The sequence below is a fragment of the Lepidochelys kempii genome, chromosome 4, assembly GCF_965140285.1.
Source record: "Lepidochelys kempii isolate rLepKem1 chromosome 4, rLepKem1.hap1, whole genome shotgun sequence".
Classification (NCBI taxonomy): Eukaryota; Metazoa; Chordata; order Testudines; family Cheloniidae; genus Lepidochelys; species Lepidochelys kempii.
Genome location: NC_136383.1, coordinates 14,212,297 through 14,231,622, shown reverse-complemented (window position 1 = coordinate 14,231,622; position 19,326 = coordinate 14,212,297). Strand labels below are relative to the sequence as shown.

General features: G+C 44.1%; 1 protein-coding gene across 2 annotated transcripts in view; it reads right to left on the bottom strand.

Moving 5' to 3' along the window:
- Positions 1-16,707, bottom strand: part of BMP2K (BMP2 inducible kinase) — a 108,585-nt gene extending 91,878 nt beyond the window's left edge. For both annotated transcript variants that reach the window (XM_073340471.2, XM_073340472.2), the window contains exon 1: positions 16,141-16,707. In XM_073340471.2, coding sequence (XP_073196572.2) covers positions 16,141-16,300 — 160 coding nt within the window. In that variant the 5' untranslated portion in view covers positions 16,301-16,707. The remainder of the gene's footprint in view (positions 1-16,140) is intronic.
- Between the last annotated feature and the right edge of the window lie 2,619 nt (positions 16,708-19,326).

Here is a 19,326-nt window from a genome sequence, read left to right as displayed (position 1 = left end):
CCCTCAAAAACAAAAAAAAAACAGCACAGAAGGGGACAGAATGCCCCTCTTCTCTCTCCACCCTGTCCACTTGCTGACAAGGGAGAATGGAGACAAAACCTTACCCATACACAGACCAGACCAGTAACTCAAAGTTTACTTACTCTCAGCATAAGGCAGAGACGAAAGATGGGGTGAACTTTCCCTTTCCAGCAACCAAGAGGCCTGGACTGTATATGCCATGTATCAGAGAATTGCCCCTTAAAGCCATTGGGAACTGAATCCTATCCCCAGTCATTTAACCTCTAGTTATTAGCTATATACAAGTATTTCAGGCACTGTTAATAGCCTTTTCAAGCAACTACTAAATTAAGCTGTATTGACATATTGTATACACACAGAGACACAACTGATGCAGAGGAAAAAAACCTGAAGTTTCATAATAGATTTACAGAGGTTCCAGAAATAATTCCTAGTGTGCCATCTGAAACAAACTCACAGTATTTCTTTAGTAGACTGAGGCAGGCAAGTGTCCAAATTGTCAGGGGTTTTTTACACTCTGAATTATAAGACTATAATGACCAGGATGTGCCACCAAGCAACAAATACAAAAGTGACAGTCTAAAGTCCATAAAACTTATTAGAGATAAAGATCTAAGTTAAGGATTTAAAGAAAGCTAATAAAAGTTTTTAACAATGAGGGAAAGACTGAAAAAAGGTTAAAATAAATTAAGAAAAATATATAAACACAACAGCCAGGAGCCCAGTTACAGGACTTAAAATACTGCCCCACCCACTGAATATTATTCTCTTCTGTCAAAAATCAATTTCACTCTCTCTTCAACCCAAGTAATATGCATGTGCTATCTCTCTATCTATATGCCTGAATGACCAAGTAACTCTTAAAAATAATAATAAGGGTACACTTTCCAATTTGACTTTTTGGGTCTGGATGGTTCTCTCCCTACAAGTGAGTCTCCATAATTTAATTTTGGACAAGCTGCTCTTCTCGGTTGTACTCACCAAACTAGGCAAGAGGAAGGATGGTCTTCTGGTTAAGGCACTGATTGAGACTTAGGAGAATTACATTCAGTCCCTTGTGACCTTTGCCAATTGCCTGTTTCAGTTCCTTATCCATAAAATGGTCATACAGTAGAACCTCAGAGTTATGAGCACAAGAGTTACAAACTGACCAGTCAACCACACATCTCATTTGGAATCAAAAGTTCACAATCAGGCAGCATCAGAGACCAAAAAAAAAAAAAAAAAAAAGCAAATACTGTACAGTACTGTGTTAAATGTAAACCACTAAAAAAATAAAGGGAAAGCAGCATATTTATTCTGCATAGTAATGTTTCAAAGCTGCATTAAGTCAATGTTCAGTTGTAAACTTTTGAAAGAACCATAAAATTTTGTTCAGAGTTATGAACAACCTCCATTCCAGACATGTTCATAACTCTGAGGTTCTCCTGTACTACTACTTCCTTACTTCATAGGGTGTTGTAAGGATAAACTGATCAATGCCTAGGAGGAGCTCAGACATGAAATCACCACTACTGATTAGAAAGGAATTAGTCTGAGAAGTTGACTTTTCTTCATTGTTGAACATGTATTGTGTTGTCATATCAAATACTGAGATTCATTCATTCATTCATCAAAAATTAAGGACTTGGCTCACCAGAGACTTGGTACATGACAAGCCGGGGTGGGAATGTACAGTGCATTAGCTTGCTGCACACTAACTGCATATGTTCCAGCAGCATATCAAAGCGCACTACAGAACTTTTAATGCACAGTAGCAAGGTCCACAAAACAAGTTAGTGTGTCGCAAGCTAGTGTGCTGCAGATTCACACACCAGCTTCGTGCACACTAACTACAATCCATGTCAGTTAAAGTTACTGTTACTCCATTTTAAACAAAAGATATGCAGGGTAAGTTTGTTGAAGGACAAGAGGATACACAGCCAAATAAATCTTCTAACACTCATCTTAATTTGTTTGTGTTTCTATGATACACTAAAAACATAAAATTTTAAGATACTTCTGATTTCATCAAAACTATGCTTTCACTATCTTTTCAATTTATCCTCATCTTCCCACCCACTCCCACCCCATTCTGTTTATTTTGTCCACCTATTGCTTTCTCATGATTAGGGTAAAATTTTCAAAAACACCTAAGTGCGCAAGTCCCTTTTGAAAATTTTAACCCTACGCTAAGCTCTCTGGAGAAAGAACAGTCTTCTTTGTTACTCATCTGTGCACTGCCTAGCACAATGGAACCCTCACCATTGACTAGAGTTTGTAGGTACTACCATAATATAAATTAATAGTAATGTCAAACTGTATTAATGTGAATATCGCCAAAGCAACATTTATGAAATGTAAAACAAAAAGTGTTTGCAAATAGAATCTATCAAGATTTGACTGGTGGGAAAAATTATGAAAAATTTACATCAAGCTAAGCATAAAACATCTCCCAAAGAAAAACTGTTAGTTAACAATAGTCTGATTCTTGAGCACTATTTTACAAAAAAGCTTTCAGAGCTACTAAACTACCACGTACGTGGGTTTCTCCTTCTGCTAATTTAAACCAATATCCAACTACAATTAGGCATACACAGAAAATATATTTAGTTTCTCTTTTAAATCAAACTGAGTTTAGACAATAAAGTGGGAAATGTGAAAATAAATTATAATACACACTAAAATGTGGAAATAATTGTCTAGGGAATGATTGAGCACTAATAATATGAAAAGAGAAGAATTAGACTAAAACTCAGGAATTCCTGAATTTTTATCCTTGATCTGATGCAGACACCCCTCTCCAGCCCTAGGGAATTTTTTTCATCCTCCCTTCCTCAGTTTCCCCATCTATATAATAGAGCTGATTCTAACAGCCCTGTGAAGTAGATGGGTAAAAGTGTTAAAATCTTATTCTAATTTAGGATACATCAAAGTCAGTTAAAGTATACTGAGTTAGTAAACAAAATATACTAGTTACTAATTTTATTATTCCACCAAAATTAAACACTTTTCAGTGAAAATGAAATGCTAAGGAGGGAGCCATAACATTTTTTCTTATTTTGTACCCAGTACCACTACACTGAGTTAAAACGAAGCCTTCCTCTACTCAATACACTCTCAGTTATGCATCATTAACATATGGGAAAGACAAATCAAGAATTACACACATCTACCCATAGGCACTTCCTGTTTTTAAAGAAAATGTATTTGAACACAGCTGCATCCTGTAGAAAGCAAAATGTTAATCTCACTTCATATTGCTATTACTAGAGCTAGTCTATCAGAAGTGTTGATGAAGTTAAAACCCTAGAATACCTTTTAGTACTCAACAGCCTATTTTCCTGCCTTACATAACTCCAAGATCAAAAGTTCCTTTAACCCTTCACCTCCTGCCCCCACATGCTATTGACATAAAACTCTCACTGAATTTCATATAGAAACTTAGTTTGTACATGTGGAGTGGCGCTGGGTGCAGAGGAGAGAAGGGGCATGAAAGAACATTTAGGTTGTATAGGTTTCAGAGTAGCAGCCGTGTTAGTCTGTATTCGCAAAAAGAAAAGAAGTACTAGTGGCACCTTAGAGACTAACCAATTTATTTGAGCATAAGCTTTCGTGAGCTACAGATCACGAATGAAATGCATCCGATGAAGTGAGCTGTAGCTCACGAAAGCTTATGCTCAAATCAATTGGTTAGTATCTAAGGTGCCACTAGTACTCCTTTTCTTTTTAGGTTGTATAGTTTCCTCAGTCCTCCATTTGGAATATTTTACTTATTTCAAAGCTGTGACTTCAAATAAAAATAACTAGATCAAATATTTTATGTTCTTTCACAGTCACAATAATGTTTTATTCTATAAACAGACAAGACACAGAAAATTAAAGTTTATATCATCATCACCCTTAAGTCTGAAATGTTTTTAAATCTATTTCCTTTTCACCAATTTTGCTATTTAATTTTTTTGAGGTAACTTAGCTTGGACAAAAGAGAGAAGTCAGTTCCATTTTTTAGCTCTCCTGTATTAGCACAGCATAGTTGTGTTTAGGGGCAGCACCAGTTCTGAGTTGTGTATTTAACCTTTCTCAACAAAGTTTAATTCATATTATGTTTTGCAAAGCCCTTAAACAAACCAGCAGTTTGGAAAGCTAACTGTCTCTCTAAACTTACAAGAAGTCTTGATTTTTTTCTGGACTACTTTTTCCTGAGCAAACAGAATAGTCCATAAGCAATGGCTCCATGTCTAGTTGGCAGCCAGTATCAAGTGGAGTGCCCCAAGGGTCGGTCCTGTGGCCGGTTTTGTTCAATATCTTCATAAATGATCTGGAGGATGGTGTGGATTGCACTCTCAGCAAATTTGCGGATGATACTAAACTGGGAGGAGTGGTAGATACGCTGGAGGGGAGGGATAGGATACAGAAGGACCTAGACAAATTGGAGGATTGGGCCAAAAGAAATCTGATGAGGTTCAATAAGGATAAGTGCAGGGTCCTGCACTTAGGACGGAAGAACCCAATGCACAGCTACGGACTAGGGACCAAATGGCTAGGCAGCAGTTCTGCGGAAAAGGACCTAGGGGTGACAGTGGACGAGAAGCTGGATATGAGTCAGCAGTGTGCCCTTGTTGCCAAGAAGGCCAATGGCATTTTGGGATGTATAAGTAGGGGCATAGCGAGCAGATCGAGGGACGTGATCGTTCCCCTCTATTCGACATTGGTGAGGCCTCATCTGGAGTACTGTGTCCAGTTTTGGGCCCCACACTTCAAGAAGGATGTGGATAAATTGGAGAGAGTCCAGCAAAGGGCAACAAAAATGATTAGGGGACTGGAACACATGAGTTATGAGGAGAGGCTGAGGGAGCTGGGATTGTTTAGCCTGCAGAAGAGAAGAGTGAGGGGGGATTTGATAGCTGCTTTCAACTACCTGAAAGGGGGTTCCAAAGAGGATGGCTCTAGACTGTTCTCAATGGTAGCAGATGACAGAACGAGGAGTAATGGTCTCAAGTTGCAGCGGGGGAAGTTTAGATTGGATATTAGGAAAAACTTTTTCACTAGGAGGGTGGTGAAACACTGGAATGCGTTACCTAGGGAGGTGGTAGAATCTCCTTCCTTAGAGGTTTTTAAGGTCAGGCTTGACAAAGCCCTGGCTGGGATGATTTAACTGGGAATTGGTCCTGCTTCGAGCAGGGGGTTGGACTAGATAACCTTCTGGGGTCCCTTCCAACCCTGATATTCTATGATTCTATGATTTGAATATCTAAAACTTTCTAGACTCCCAACAGAAAGGATTCTTATTTTTATTTGAAGATACAAGGAGCAGCATGATACATGTGACCTAACTGCTGAAGTGCTGAAGAAAGCCTGTGTAACAAAATGTAAGCTTGCAAAGAGTTACTAAGGCATGTCTACCCTACAGACTTAAGTCAACCTATGTTAGGTCAACTTACAGCCCCCTCAGTAATTACTGATGTTCACACTACCCTACTTCTGTCAGAGGTGCACATCCTCACGAGGAGCACTTCCACCATCTGAAGATGGACAGTGTGGAGGGGCTGAGAGCCATAGCTCTCAACTCAGTGCAGCTCCCCACTGTGCGGTGTGGAGGGGGGGGGGGGGGAAGAGGAGCCACCCGGGCTTCTTGCTTCCCTGAGTGGGGAGCCAGGCGGGCACAGCCATATTCCGGAGCACCAGGGGCAGCCAGGCTGTAGCATCCCAGCTTTCTTGTCAAATTTCAAGGCTCCAGCATGGCAGCCAACAGCTTATGTAAGTAACACAGTGTCTACAGAGATACTGCGTTGCCCTAATTACATCGACATAAGCTTTATGACTCTCATGAAGGTGGAGTTATTATGTCGGTGTGGTACGGTACTTACACTGGCAGGACACAGCTGTAGTGTGTACACTGACATAATTAGGTCAACGTAAGCTGCCTTACGTCAACCTAACTGTGTAGTGTAGACCAGGCCATTTAATATAGTTACCTAATTAAGGTGTAAAAATGAAGTAGCAGATGTGAACACATCCTCTGCCTATAGGAACAAGAATGGTCAATACTGAGATTTTGATTCAGACTGAAAGCTAGAGAATACAAAAATTTATCTAAGCATATATGAAAATATCCTTTCAAGTAACAAAGTCCACAGATTCATCACAATGGACACTTCAGCAGGCTTGCAGGTTGGAGGCAGAACCAGGCCTACCCACCCATCTCTGCCACCATCTCCTGAAGTTCCCTCCAGTTGAGAATTTCCACACTCAGATTAATTCAGCTCTGCTTTTCTAAATCATCTGTTTAGCTTTATGGTGAGCCACAGTTTATTACTCAAAGAAAAAAAACTCAGGAAAGCGCTGGTAGCTTTTCCTGTTCTTCATTGTGCTATGTTGCACAGATCCATTATAATAGGATTTTCACAGCAGTATGCCTCCAGAATGGGAACCAAGACCATCTTTTAAAAATGGACATCCAGAACCACCTACATTATATATTACCTACCCCAAAACTTGGTTAATTCTGAGTTAAGGTTGCCCAGTGGACTACTTATTTAATTTTAAAAATACTGGGTCTCATCACAAAATTTTGTCTGAGTGCAGTTATTAATTATGAGGAGATATATTTTAGTGGAAAGTATAATGATACCTTCTGCAGCAGTTTGAGCCGGGTACTGCTATAAGAATCAGACTGAACTTTTAAGGTAGTGCTCCATGATGTTGGAGGCTAGAAAAAGGGCTGTTGACCAGAGGAAACATTTAACGTTGGTGTTTGAGTAAAACTTCTCTTTCTTGAACACTATAACATTATACGACAGAGAGACTTGACCTTTTTGCTTGGACTCTCTTATACAACCACTTTAAAGTCCTTCTGGAAGAACTCAGAAGTATGTTTCATTCTTTAATACGGTAATTAAACTATGGACTTTGCGCCACTCAGTAGAATAAGTTATTTGACGACTTCTTTTTAGCATTCATAAGAGAAATGATCAGTTAAAGTTACCCATTTTATACTGTCTGGTCCTAGAAAATTGTTTTTTGCAATAGCAAACCGCCACTGTGAGAGAGAGAGAGGCACTGGAAGGTCCATGCCAGGTTAATCAGTTCTGACAAACATAGCCTCTTCAGCCAGGGAGGGTGGGAACAGTATCACTGCCACCCTCAACTATCCTGGGGCGCAGCGGGAAAGCATAAATGAGAAACATTGCCCAGCACTATGAGAAGTCATTCATCACCTCATATCTTGGGTTCAGACCTATGGAGAAGCCACACAAAACTTTACTGCTGTTTCCAGATACAAAGAAACCAAACAACCCACCATGCTGATTTACGAGTGAAGATATTTCTGGGTGAATGTTCCACTCTGCTTAATCCAATATTTACGACGTATGTCTCAGAATTCCATCTCCACCTAATAGGCAGTGCGCACAGAAATAAGTAATTTTGTTCCACCCGGGACAGAAATTTCTCTCTCTCTCTCTCAGGTAAGATTGATCATGTTTTTGCTAATTTATTTATGAAAACTATACCAGACACAAAGTGTCATGACCAGAACATCCCTGAAAAGAACAGTGCTTTTAGATCTCATGAATCATTGTGTTCCAGCAGATGGATGCTGTTCTCTCATTCCGGTACCCATCCCATTCCAAACAAACTTGCAATGCTATGAAGTCTAGCCATTCAAGTCACTGAAAGACTGGCAGTACTCTCCTTGGCATTGTACCTCTTTACAGTGAGGACATGTACATTACAGTGGCAAATCTAGTGAAGATTCATTACTGTATGCTAGCAAGTTATGTATAGGTAAACCTCTAAAATACCAATTTGCCACTTCCAGGGCACCAATCCTCCACTCACATGGAGCCTAACTGAAGTCAAGCTATAGGATCAGGGCCTGCCTTTGTAATAGCCTTCAAACACTCAACCTGAAATATTAAATTTTCAGAGTTTGAAATGTTTATCCAACACATACTTATCCAACAACTAAGCCTATCAGCTGGGGTGAAAATATCTACACGGCCACTCCACACCATTTCAATTGGAAGAATAGACAGCTGTGTATTCAAATTGCAATGAATTCTTAAATAAATTTCTATTTTATTAATTCCAGTTGCCCTAGACTAAAAGCTCTTTGAGGCATAGACCATATACCTTCCAGTGGGTTTATACAGGACCAAACACAATGGTGCCCCTAATCCTGACTAGAGGATTTAACAAAAATAGTAATGTTTGCTGAACAGTATTTGACCCGCTGTAGACCTAGGTGAATTAAAAAAATATTTGCCAAATAAGTCAAACAAACAGATACCAGATCTCCTAATACAATGAGACTACAAACAGGGCTGGGGTCTAATAGGTTGCTGTCAAATAGATAATGCTCAGATAAGCCAGTCCCCACACCTCCAGTTACTGCAACAGGTGAAGGCATTGGGAGTCCCACTAGGATGCTACCCTGGACCCCCCCCAGGACTCCATCTTTCATAGCCTCCAGCTAGTACGGGTCTGATCAATGTGGTACCCTCCACCCCAAACCTCCTCTGCCTGCTGCTCCTCTCAGCCAGCCTTTTCTTCCTGTTCCCCCAACTCCCATACTACAGTCTCCATGGCTCCTGTAGCTACTACTTTAGCTCTCCCCAAATCTCTTTTGAATCCTCTCCATTGACAGCTCCAGTGCTTGACCACTTCCAATGCTCATCCCAAGAGGCACTGACTTTAAATTGGTCTCCCTCTTATCAGTTTCATCGGCATTTAAATTACAGTGAAAACTGACAAGAGTGGCTGAGATGGTATGCCTGCATTCAGAAAGGCAAGAGAACCCTACACTAGGAGTTCTCAGACTTTTGTACTGGTGACCCCTTTCACACAGCAAGCCTCTGAGTGCAAACCCCCCCCCCCCACATACATAAAAAACACTTTTTTATATATTTAACACCATTATAAATGCTGGAGGCAAATCGGGGTTCAGGGTGGAAGCTCACAGGTCCCGACCCCCAGTTTGAGAACCCCTGCCCTACACCATATTAGGAACATTTTCTTCACAACTATAAGGACTAGAAACTTGCTTTTTACAGGAAAGAGGATAAACAGAACCTTAGAGTTTGCAGAAGTACATAACACGATGAAAGGTTCCTACGGGCCCTTGCGCAAGTAGATTTTATTTTAGCTCTGCTAATACTGCTAATTTTTAATTCCACATTTTCACTTTCATTTCTTTTGGCTTCAGTGGAAGGATTACAGATGCAGATGTCTTCACAATGCCACTAACTATCGTTGCTGAGCACAAACATCGAACATTATCAACTAACTTGAACAGTAAGTTTGACTTGAATGCTTTCTAATGTAATCATAGAACAAAAGTAAATACACACAAAAGGATGAAGTTATAGACAACATTATATTTTATGGCTAATGCGAAGTTACTTGATAACATAGCAGCCAACAAAAGGGACAGGCTACACACGCATTACTTTCTCCAACCCTTAGGCTGACGTAGTATCCTAACATCATCCACCTTAAATAAGAGTTTATATTTTTCTTAACTGACAATTTACAAATGAGATTACCAGTCCTCTTAAGTATGTAAGCTGAGCAAAGCACTATCCAATTTCCCTGTTTTCTACCACAGGCCTATTTTAAGTCACCTCCTCAACTATTAGAGAATCATACCCCTACACAATCCAAGAAAACTGTATCCTGCAACAAGCCTTGCAAAGGCAGATCCCTATACTGAGCCCCATTGACTTCAATAAGGGTATGTCTACACTACGAAATTAGGTCGATTTTATAGAAGTCAATTTTTAGAAATCCATTTATACAGTCGATTGTGTATGTCCCCACTAAGCACATTAAGTCGGGGGAGTGTGTCCTCAGTACCGTGGCTCGCATCGACTTACAGAGCGGTGCACTGTGAGTAGCTATCCCACAGTTCCCGCTGCCCATTGGAATTCTAGGTTAAGCTCCCATTGCCTGATGGGGCAAAAACATTGTCACAGGTGGTTTTGGGAACATGTCATCAGTCGCACCTCCCTCCCTCCGTGAAAGCAACAGCAGACAATCGTTTTGCACCTTTTTTCCTGGGTTACCCGTGCAGATGCCATACCACGGCAAGCATGGAGCCCGCTCAGCTCACTGCCGCTGTTGTGAGCATTGTAAACACCTTGCGTATTATCCTGGAGTATGTGCAGAACCAGACTAAGAGACGCCAGCATGAGGACGATTGCGATGAGGACGTGGACACAGACATTCCTGAAAGCATGGGCTGTGGCAATTGGGACATCATGGTGGCAGTGGGGCTGGTTGATAAAGTGAAACGCTGATTCTGGGCCTGGCAAACAAGCACAGACTGGTGGGACCACATAGTGTTGCAGGTATGGGATGATTCACAGTGGCTGCGAAACTTTCGCATGCGTAAGCGGACTTTCCTGGAACTTTGTGAGTTGCTTTCCCCCACCCTGAAGCGCAGGAATACCAAGATGAGAGCTGCCCTGACAGTTGAGAAGCGAGTGGCGATATCCCTGTGGAAGCTTGCAACGCCTGACTGTGCTACAGGTCAGTCGGGAATCAATTTGGAGTGGGCAAGTCTACTGTGGGGACTGCTGTGATCCAGGTAGCCAACGCAATCACTGACATTCTGTTATCAAGGGTAGTGACTCTGGGAAATGTGCATGCAGGTCGCACTGGATGGCTTTGTTGCAGTGGGGTACCCTAACTGTGGTGGGGCAATAGACGGAACACATATCCCTATCTTGGCACTGGACAGCCTTGCTAACCAGTATGTAAACCGCAAGGGGTATTTCTCAATGGTGCTGCAAGCACTGGTGGATCACAAGGGATGTTTCACTGACATCAACGTAGGATGGCTGGGAAAGGAGCATGACGCTCGCATTTTTAGGAACTCCGGGCTGTTCGAGCAGTTGCAAGAAGGAACTTACTTCGCAGACCAGAAAATTACCGTTGGGGATGTTGAAATACCAATAGTTATCCTTGGGGACCCAGCCTACCCCTTGCTCCCATGGCTCATGAAGCCATACACAGGCACCCTGGACAGTAGTAAGGAACAGTTCAACTATAGGCTGAGCAAGTGCAGAATGGTGGTAGAACATGCCTTTGAACGTTTAAAAGCTTGCTGGCACTGTTTGCTGACTAGGTTAGACCTCAGTGCAACCAACATTCCCATTGTTATTGCTGCTTGCTGTATGCTCCATAATATCTGTGAGAGTAAGGGGGAGACGGTTATGTCAGGGTGGGAGGTTGAGGCAAATTGCCTGGCGGCTGATTTTGAGCAGCCAGACACCAGGGCAATTAGAAGAGCACAGCTAGGTATGCTGCGCATCAGAAAGGCTTTGAAAACCAGTTTCATGACTCGCCAGACGTGACAGTTGTGTGTTTCTCCTTGCTGCAAACCCGCCCCCTTTGTGGATTTTAATTCCCTGTACGCCAACCATCCTCCCGCCTTCAATCACAGCTGGCAAAGGAAATAAAGTAACTATTGTTTTGAAACCATGCATTCTTTCTTTATTAATTAAAAAAAAGTGAGATAACTGACAAGGTAGCCTGGGTGGGGTGCGGGAGGAGGGAAGGACAAGGCCACATTGCCTATTGTAGCCACACTAAAAATCAAAACTGTGTGAATGACAGCCTTCTGTTGCTTGGGCCATCCTCTGGAGTGGAGTGGCTGGGTGCCCGGAGCCTCCCCCCCATGTTCTTGGGCATCTGGGTGAGGAGGATATGGAACTTGGGGAGGAGGGCAGGCAGTTATACAATGGATACAGCGGGGGTCTGTGCTCTTGTTGGCTTTCCTGAAGCTCCAGCAGACACTTCATCATGTCCGTTTGCTCCCCTATTAGCCTCAGCATCGCCTCCTGCCTCTGCTCTTCGCGCTCACTTAATGCTTTCCTGGCCTCTGCCACTGAATGCCTTCATGCATTAAGCTGTGCCTTATCAGTGCGGGACGACTGCATGAGCTCGGAAAACATGTCACTGCGAGTGCGTTTTTTTCACCCTCTAATCTGCGATAACCTCAGGGATGGAAATGATAGAGGGAGCACAGAAACATTTGCACCTGGGGGGAGATAAAAAGGGAGAGTAAAATTTAAAATGATACATTTCTGAGAACAAAAGGGAGACTCTTCCACAGTGAATCAAGCAATTCACAGCAGACAGCACATGTGCTTTAGGTACAAGGTCGCATTTTGCCTTTTATATTGAGCGCCTGCCGGTATGAAGCAACAGAATTTGGTTTCCAGGCAGCCATGGTAAGCCTTTTGGTACACAGGGTTGGCTTCTTACACCTTCATAACATGTGGGAATGGTTTCACACTGCAGCGCCATCCTTTCCCATAGCAAGTAATGCCAATTGGGTTTCACATTTAAAAGGAGGGGCTGCGGTTTTTGGGTGGATGTGCAGCACACACCTCCCTCCACCCCACCGCGTGGCTATTCTCTGGGATGATCCCTTCACCCCTCCCCCCGCCATGTGGCTGTTCTCAGGGATGATCCCTTTTAGCCAAGCGCAAACAACCCAGCATGAACGGGGTCCTTTTACTGTTCCCTTACAAAAATTCCCCAATTTCAACTAGGTGACCATGAATGATATCACTCTCCTGAGGCTAACACAAAGATATAGACCGAATGTTGCTTGAATGCGACCAAAACCCAGGACCATTCGTTGCCATGCTTTGTGCTACAATGACTCCAGACTACTTGCTACTGGCCTGGCATGGTAAAGTGTCCTACCGTGGAGAACGAAATAAGGCAGCCCTCCCCAGAAACCTTCTGCAAAGGCTTTTAGAGTACCTCCAGGAGAGCTTCATGGAGATGTCCCTGGAGGATTGCCACTCCATCCCCAGACACATTAACAGACTTCTCCAGTAGCTGTACTGGCGGCGAATGCATCCCAATTCTTCAGAGCAAAACAAACATTAAACACTATTTCTTTTAAACCCTGTACTGTAGTTACAAATGTGCACTCACCAGAGCAGCCTTCTCTGGCTTCAGGATTGGGGATCCAGCCTTGGGAGGGTATTGGCTCCAGGGTGATGAAAAGGTCCTGGCTGCCAGGGAGAACAGATTCACTGCTTGCCTGCTGAGCATTCTCCTCCCCCTCCACAAAATCCTCCTCCTTGTTGCGTGAAAGTCCCCCCTTGCAGGTGTCCACGGGCAGTGGTGGGGTCCCCCCCTAGAATGCCATGCAGCTGATGATAGAAGCGGCATGTATGGGGCTCTGATCCTGAGCAACTGTTTGCCTCCTTTGTCTTTTGGTAGGCTTGCCTGAGCGCCTTAACTTTCACATGTCACTGCTGCGTGTCCCTGTTGTAGCCTCTCTCCACCATGCCCTGTGCGATTTTGGCACATACTTTAGCATTTCTTCTTTTTGATCAGATTTCGGCCTGCACAGATTCTTCTCCCCATACAGCAATCAGATCAAGTGTCTCCATTTTGGTACATGTTGGAGCTCGTTTGCAATTCTGGGGGCACTGCATGGTCACCTGTGCTGCTGAGCTCGCCACGCGAACCAAACAGGAAATTAAATTCAAAATTTCCTGGGGCTTTTCCTGTGTACCTGGCTAGTACATCGGAGTTCAAAGTGCTGTCCAAAGCGGTCACATTGGAGCACTCTGGGATAGCTCCCGGAGGCCAATACTGCCGAATTGCATCTGCACTACCCCAAATTCGACCCAGCAAGGTTGATTTTAGCACTCCGCCCCTCACAGAGGAGAAGTACAGAAGTCAATTAAAGAGCCCTTTAGGTCGACGGAAAGGGGTTGGTTGTGTAGACGCGTTCATTTTAAGATGGACATAAGGCTAAATTCAACCTAACCCCACAGTGTAGACCAGGGCTAAGGCTCCATAAAAGGGTCCACCTGCATTGCTAGTTGTGGAATTGGTGGCCTAAAACTAATGCATGAGTACTGAGCTCACTTCTAAACTGCAAAAGCAAAACTACCCATCTTCTCAATATTGAACACAAATTCAATTTTAGCTAAACGGATACTGTCAACTAATACTTCTGTGTGAAAGATTAAAAAAATCCATTACAATAGATAAAGATATTAATTGAAAGGTGAGGTGGGAAAATTCCACTCTACTTTTGGCATCAAGTGCTGCGAAGTGCATGGTCAGTATTCCTTTGTGTGGGTATTTAATAGCTGACTTGAAACCTTTTTAATAGGAAATTATTACAGAAAAATTTGCACAAAAGCTAAAAAAGATGCAGTAACAAACTATTCATTTCATATTTTTAAATCAAAAAGATCTCAAGATGACAGTGTCCCTTTCAGAGGGCACTAAAAGTCAGGGTAGGCATGTTCTTCCTTAGAATTCATATTTTTCAATAGACCTTTCAAGGTTCGAAAGAGGATTCCCAGAATCCCACATATGTTTGAAAAAATGAAAATTCCACAATAACATACTCCCGTTGCAATCATTTTTCAATAGCACGGGATAAACAGTACTCAGATCTACTATCAGTATCTGCAATGCCTTAGCCGTTTACCAATTCTCTCACTTTGAAATAAGGAAATCAATTTAGAACCTATAAACGTTCTTTGTTTGACATTAATAGCAGTTTAATAAATATATGCAAGGGGTAATGAGAACATGCAAACCTACACAATTGCACACAGTACTTGGGTTGAGAATTATAAATAAACCATGAAAATTGGCCAGCATGCATATGCACATAAGTCTACTCTCTGACAACAGGAGAATGGGTTTGTGGGGGGGGACGGGGGGGACGGAACGACACCTGGATTTGTGCTGGAAATGGCCCACCTTGATTATCATACACATTGTAAGGAGAGCGATCACTTTACATAAGCTATTACCAGCAGGAGAGAGGGGTGGGGGGAGAGAAAACCTTTTGTAGTGATAAACACCCATTTTTTCATGGTTTGTGTGCATAAAAACATCTTCTGTATTTTCCACAGTATGCATCCGATGAAGCGAGCTGTAGCTCACGAAAGCTCATGCTCAAATAAACTGGTTAGTCTCTAAGGTGCCACAAGTACTCCTTTTCTTTCTCTGACACACATTAACATAATTTTATTCACTTTACTGTTTTCTAATTTTGCAAGAATACCACACCGCATAGGAGTATTCTAAATACAAAACTGGCCTTATGTCCAACCACCCGAGAAGGGAATTTTACAGTAGTCTTCATAGCGTAGAGTATACATAAAAATTTAGCTAAGGGATAAGAACTATACTGGTTACTCCCACAATAAGAACCCAAAGCGGATACTAGTCAAGATTACCTATGTTATTTAGTTTACTAAAATGCATAGCATAAATGACCAAATATTGCCCATTCAGAGCTTTTGTTGTCCAACATAAGTTCACTGCAATGTCAATTGCCGGTTTAACAATACAAGCAGCATACTAACGATGGAGTAATTAATCAAATATTGTTGCAAGGGGAGAGACAGGAGTCCTACTGCATAAAAAGCTGCAAACACCACACATTCATTGCTGATCCAAGTACAAGTCTGTTGAATTCCAGAAGTTAGGCCTTAATATGAGCTTCATTTAGAATTACTTAGCAAACAGGACAAAAATCTTATACAAGTCCGTTCTCTGGCATTGGTTACTGTACACTACACACATTCTCTGAAACACCATTTGATCTGACCCAATGAATCATCAGATCCAACAGCAGCATGCCACTTGCTAGGCAATTTCATAATGGTTTACTGGTGACAATATGCCAGGAAACTAAGTAAACCCTACAATGAGGCCAATGCACCAGCCAATCATTTAAAAAACAAAAAACCCTAACCGGCTTATAATGTGTATGCAGCTATTTAGAGTCTGGGAAGGAGAGCCAGTGCCGGGGGGAGGAGAAAAAAGGGGCGATCCAAAGGTCTCCGGCTTCTAGCCCAGAGTGGGGGGCGCAAAGGGAAGACCTCTCTCCTTCTGTCCCCAACTTTTTAGTCGGTCTACGGGAGCCCCCTTCATGGACTCTGCAGGGCTCCTGCCTCCCAGCCCCGATTCCCTCCCGCAAGGGCATGGGCTGGCACTCGTGGCCCTGGGAAAGCGAGCGGGATGGGGGCTGAGCCGCCCTGACCCGCCGATCGCCTCCGGGGCATCTCCACCGAGGCGGCGGGGGCTTTGCCCTGGCACTGCCCACCCCCACGGCCCGGGGCCTGCACCCGTTACCTTCCGCCAGCAGATCCTCCAGGGTGACCTGGTGCCGTCCCACAGCGAGCACCCGGCCCGCGGCGCCCCCGCCGCCCGCGCCGCCGGAGCCAGCGCACGTCGTCCCGCCGCCGCCGCCGCCGCTCCCCTCGGCCTTGGGCATGCGGGAGAACTTCTTCATGGCGAGCGGCGGGCTGGGGACGGGGACGCAGCCGGAGAAGCGCGGGCAGTGCCCGGCCCCGCAGCGAGGGGTGCCCGGGGGTGGGGGAGGGGACGCGCTGCCCGGGGAACCGCTCGCCGCTGGCAGGAGCCGGGCTGCGAGCCTCACATTCCGCCCGCGGGGAGCTGCCCCCGCCCCGCTCACTCGCCCGCCGGGCAGCGGCACCGCGGCCGCGGGGTGGGAAGCGCCGGGCCCAGCTGCGCCCCCTTTGCTCCTGCAGGGCCAAGGGGGGGACCCCGCGCTGCCCTGCCCTGCCCGGCGCGGCGCGGACTTTGCGCCCAGCCGCAGCAGCAGCGCCGAGGCGAGCACTCAGGGACCTGCAAGGGACCAGCCGCCTCGCCTGGGCGGTGTGCGGTCAGCGGCGCATGCGCACTCCTCCGGTTCCGCCCACTCCCCCCGCCCCGCGGCCGGAAGTGAGGTCGCCGGGCCTGGCCGGCACGTGGGGAGGGAGGCCGCGCTCGCGCCGCCCTTTGAGAGCCTCGGCCGTTGTTTAGAACGTTGGTGGTGGATCCCGCCTGCCGTTAGAGGGGGGAACGACCGTTTCGAACGCTGGAGGAGCAGGGGTTCCAGCCCCCGGGGAGGCTGGCGCGCGCGCGCGGGGATGGCCCTGCCCCTAGGCTAGCGGGAGAGCAGCCCTTCCCCAGCCAATACTTAATTTGTAATGAAAGAGGTACTGGGGCACAGGCATTTTTTTTTTTTTACATTCATAACTGATGGAGCAAGCCCAGCGGGGCTATGAACTGCCAAGCCTAGAGGTGCCAGGGATCTGCCCTGTCAAGCCCTGGCACAAATTAAGCAGTGTCCCCAGCCAAAGCTTAGGACAGGCCCAGCAGGCATAGTTATTCTTGGCAGCAACAGCCCTCTCTTCCTTTCAATCCCAGCTGCTGGCACATCCAAGCGCCTGTGAACAGGACATTTCTGGCTCCTGGGTGGAGCTGGTCAAAAACTGGCATCGTTTTCCATAATTGTTTGCAGGAAAGGAAAAAAGGGTTGTGAAACTTTCAACCTGCAGTGAATGAGAGAAAAAACTTAGCCAAGGTCAGGGGAAGCCCATCTACTATGGTGATGAAAGTGTTTTAAGAGCCTGCATAGACTAGAAGAACTAGCTGACACAGAAAAAAGTGTAATCACACTTAGAGGTCTATAAAATCCTTAGTGGTGTGAGCAAGAAAATGTTATTGACCCTTTCAGACAATACAAAAACCTCGGGGTCACGCAAGGAAATTAATATGCAGCTGGTTTAAAACTAAAAGAAGTACTTTTTCACACAATTTAACCTGTGTAACTCACTGCCAGGTGATGTTGTGAATGCCAAAAGTATAATTGGGTTCATAAAAGGACTAAATATGTTCATGGAAGATAGGCCTATAAATGGAAAATAGGCCTATTAGCCAAGATGGTCAGGCATGCAACCCCATGCTCAGGGCAATCCTAAACTTCTGACTGCCAGAAGCCAGATGTGGAAGACAGGTGGATCACGCCAAAATTGCCCTGTCCTGTGCACTCTCCCTGAAGCTCTGGTGCTGGCCACGGTGGGGGACAGGATATGGCTAGATGGACCATTGATCTGACCCCATATGGCCATTCTCTTATGTATGCTGGATCCCAACATCACTTCCTGAAGCATCTAGGTGTTCCATAGAGCTCTTCGATCCAAGTACTGACCCAGCCTGACTGCTTGGGCTGAGGGAGATGACAGGATCCTGCCACAAAGTGATATGACTGCAGGCATATCTTTCTCTGGGGATTCCCATAATACAAATGCAGATGACATGCAAGTAGCTTTTTTCAGAGGGTGGTATCATACTAGTAAAATATTTGGTGTCAGTTACTTTAATGCACAAATACAAATACATCCACATTTTGGAGTTCTATAGTCCAAATCTAACAGTAGCATATAACACCTCATGCTGGGATACCTAGGACAGCAGTGGTAGTTGCCAGTTCATTAAAGAATCTTTTGATACCAGAAACTTGACATCTTTCAGATAGTCTTTCTTCCCTCTCAGTTTTCCAATGAATAGCAGAAAGGCACCCTAAGTCTACTTAGATTTCTCAATTTCCCACTGGCAGATGACCTAAAGAGGAGGATTGGATAGATCCAGTGCAAAGAAGGGGAGGGGAGAGCAGGGGATGGATCAAAATGAGGCACAACACACAGGTGCGGATGATGAGTGATGTAGAAGAGAGGGTGGGCTGAAGAATAACCCAGCAACTGGAAGAGGCAAGATGATGGGGAGGCTGGACTAAAGGGTAGAAAGAGACCAGTGTAAAGGAAGTGGGTGAGGGAAATGGAGCAGAGGAGTGGACCAAAGCAACATTACCAACGCTCACAATTTTATCTTGAGTCTTGCAATATTTGTCTTTTCTTAAAGCTCCAGCTCCTGGAATCATGTAATGATTGGAAAATCCAAGCTTTCATTTTAAAAAAAAGTTTCTAGCCTTCAAAGTTATTGAGCAATCATTGAAAATGTGTACCCTGGATGCTTACAAACTTTAAAGCAAACAAAAGGCCAAATTTGATTATTTTTTAAATCTCATGATTTGTAAGATGCTCCAAAAATTATGAGATTTTGATTCATGGTTCTTTAAAGGCTGGGTTCAATAATACCAAGGATTGCAGAAAATGAAGCTTTTTTAACAAGAATGTATAATTGTAGACACATATGGAATGTAAATTACTGCGCGTAATGCTCTTATTTAGTAATTGTGTAGATCTGGAAACCTCTACTATAGCTGGATCCACAAATACAAATCCCCAATTTTTTAAGTGTACATACCAGAGGATGTGTTTTTAGATTCAAGATTTCTTATAGTTTATATGGATTATACAATGTAATGTTTCAGCAGTGTCATTGACATTTTTTGTAAAGTGCTTTGAGATCTACTGATAAAAAGCACTATATAGGAGCTAGGTATTATTATTGTTTTATCATCATGCAAGAGCATTTGAAAGTTGCTGTAACGTCAGATGTTTTCCATATGCT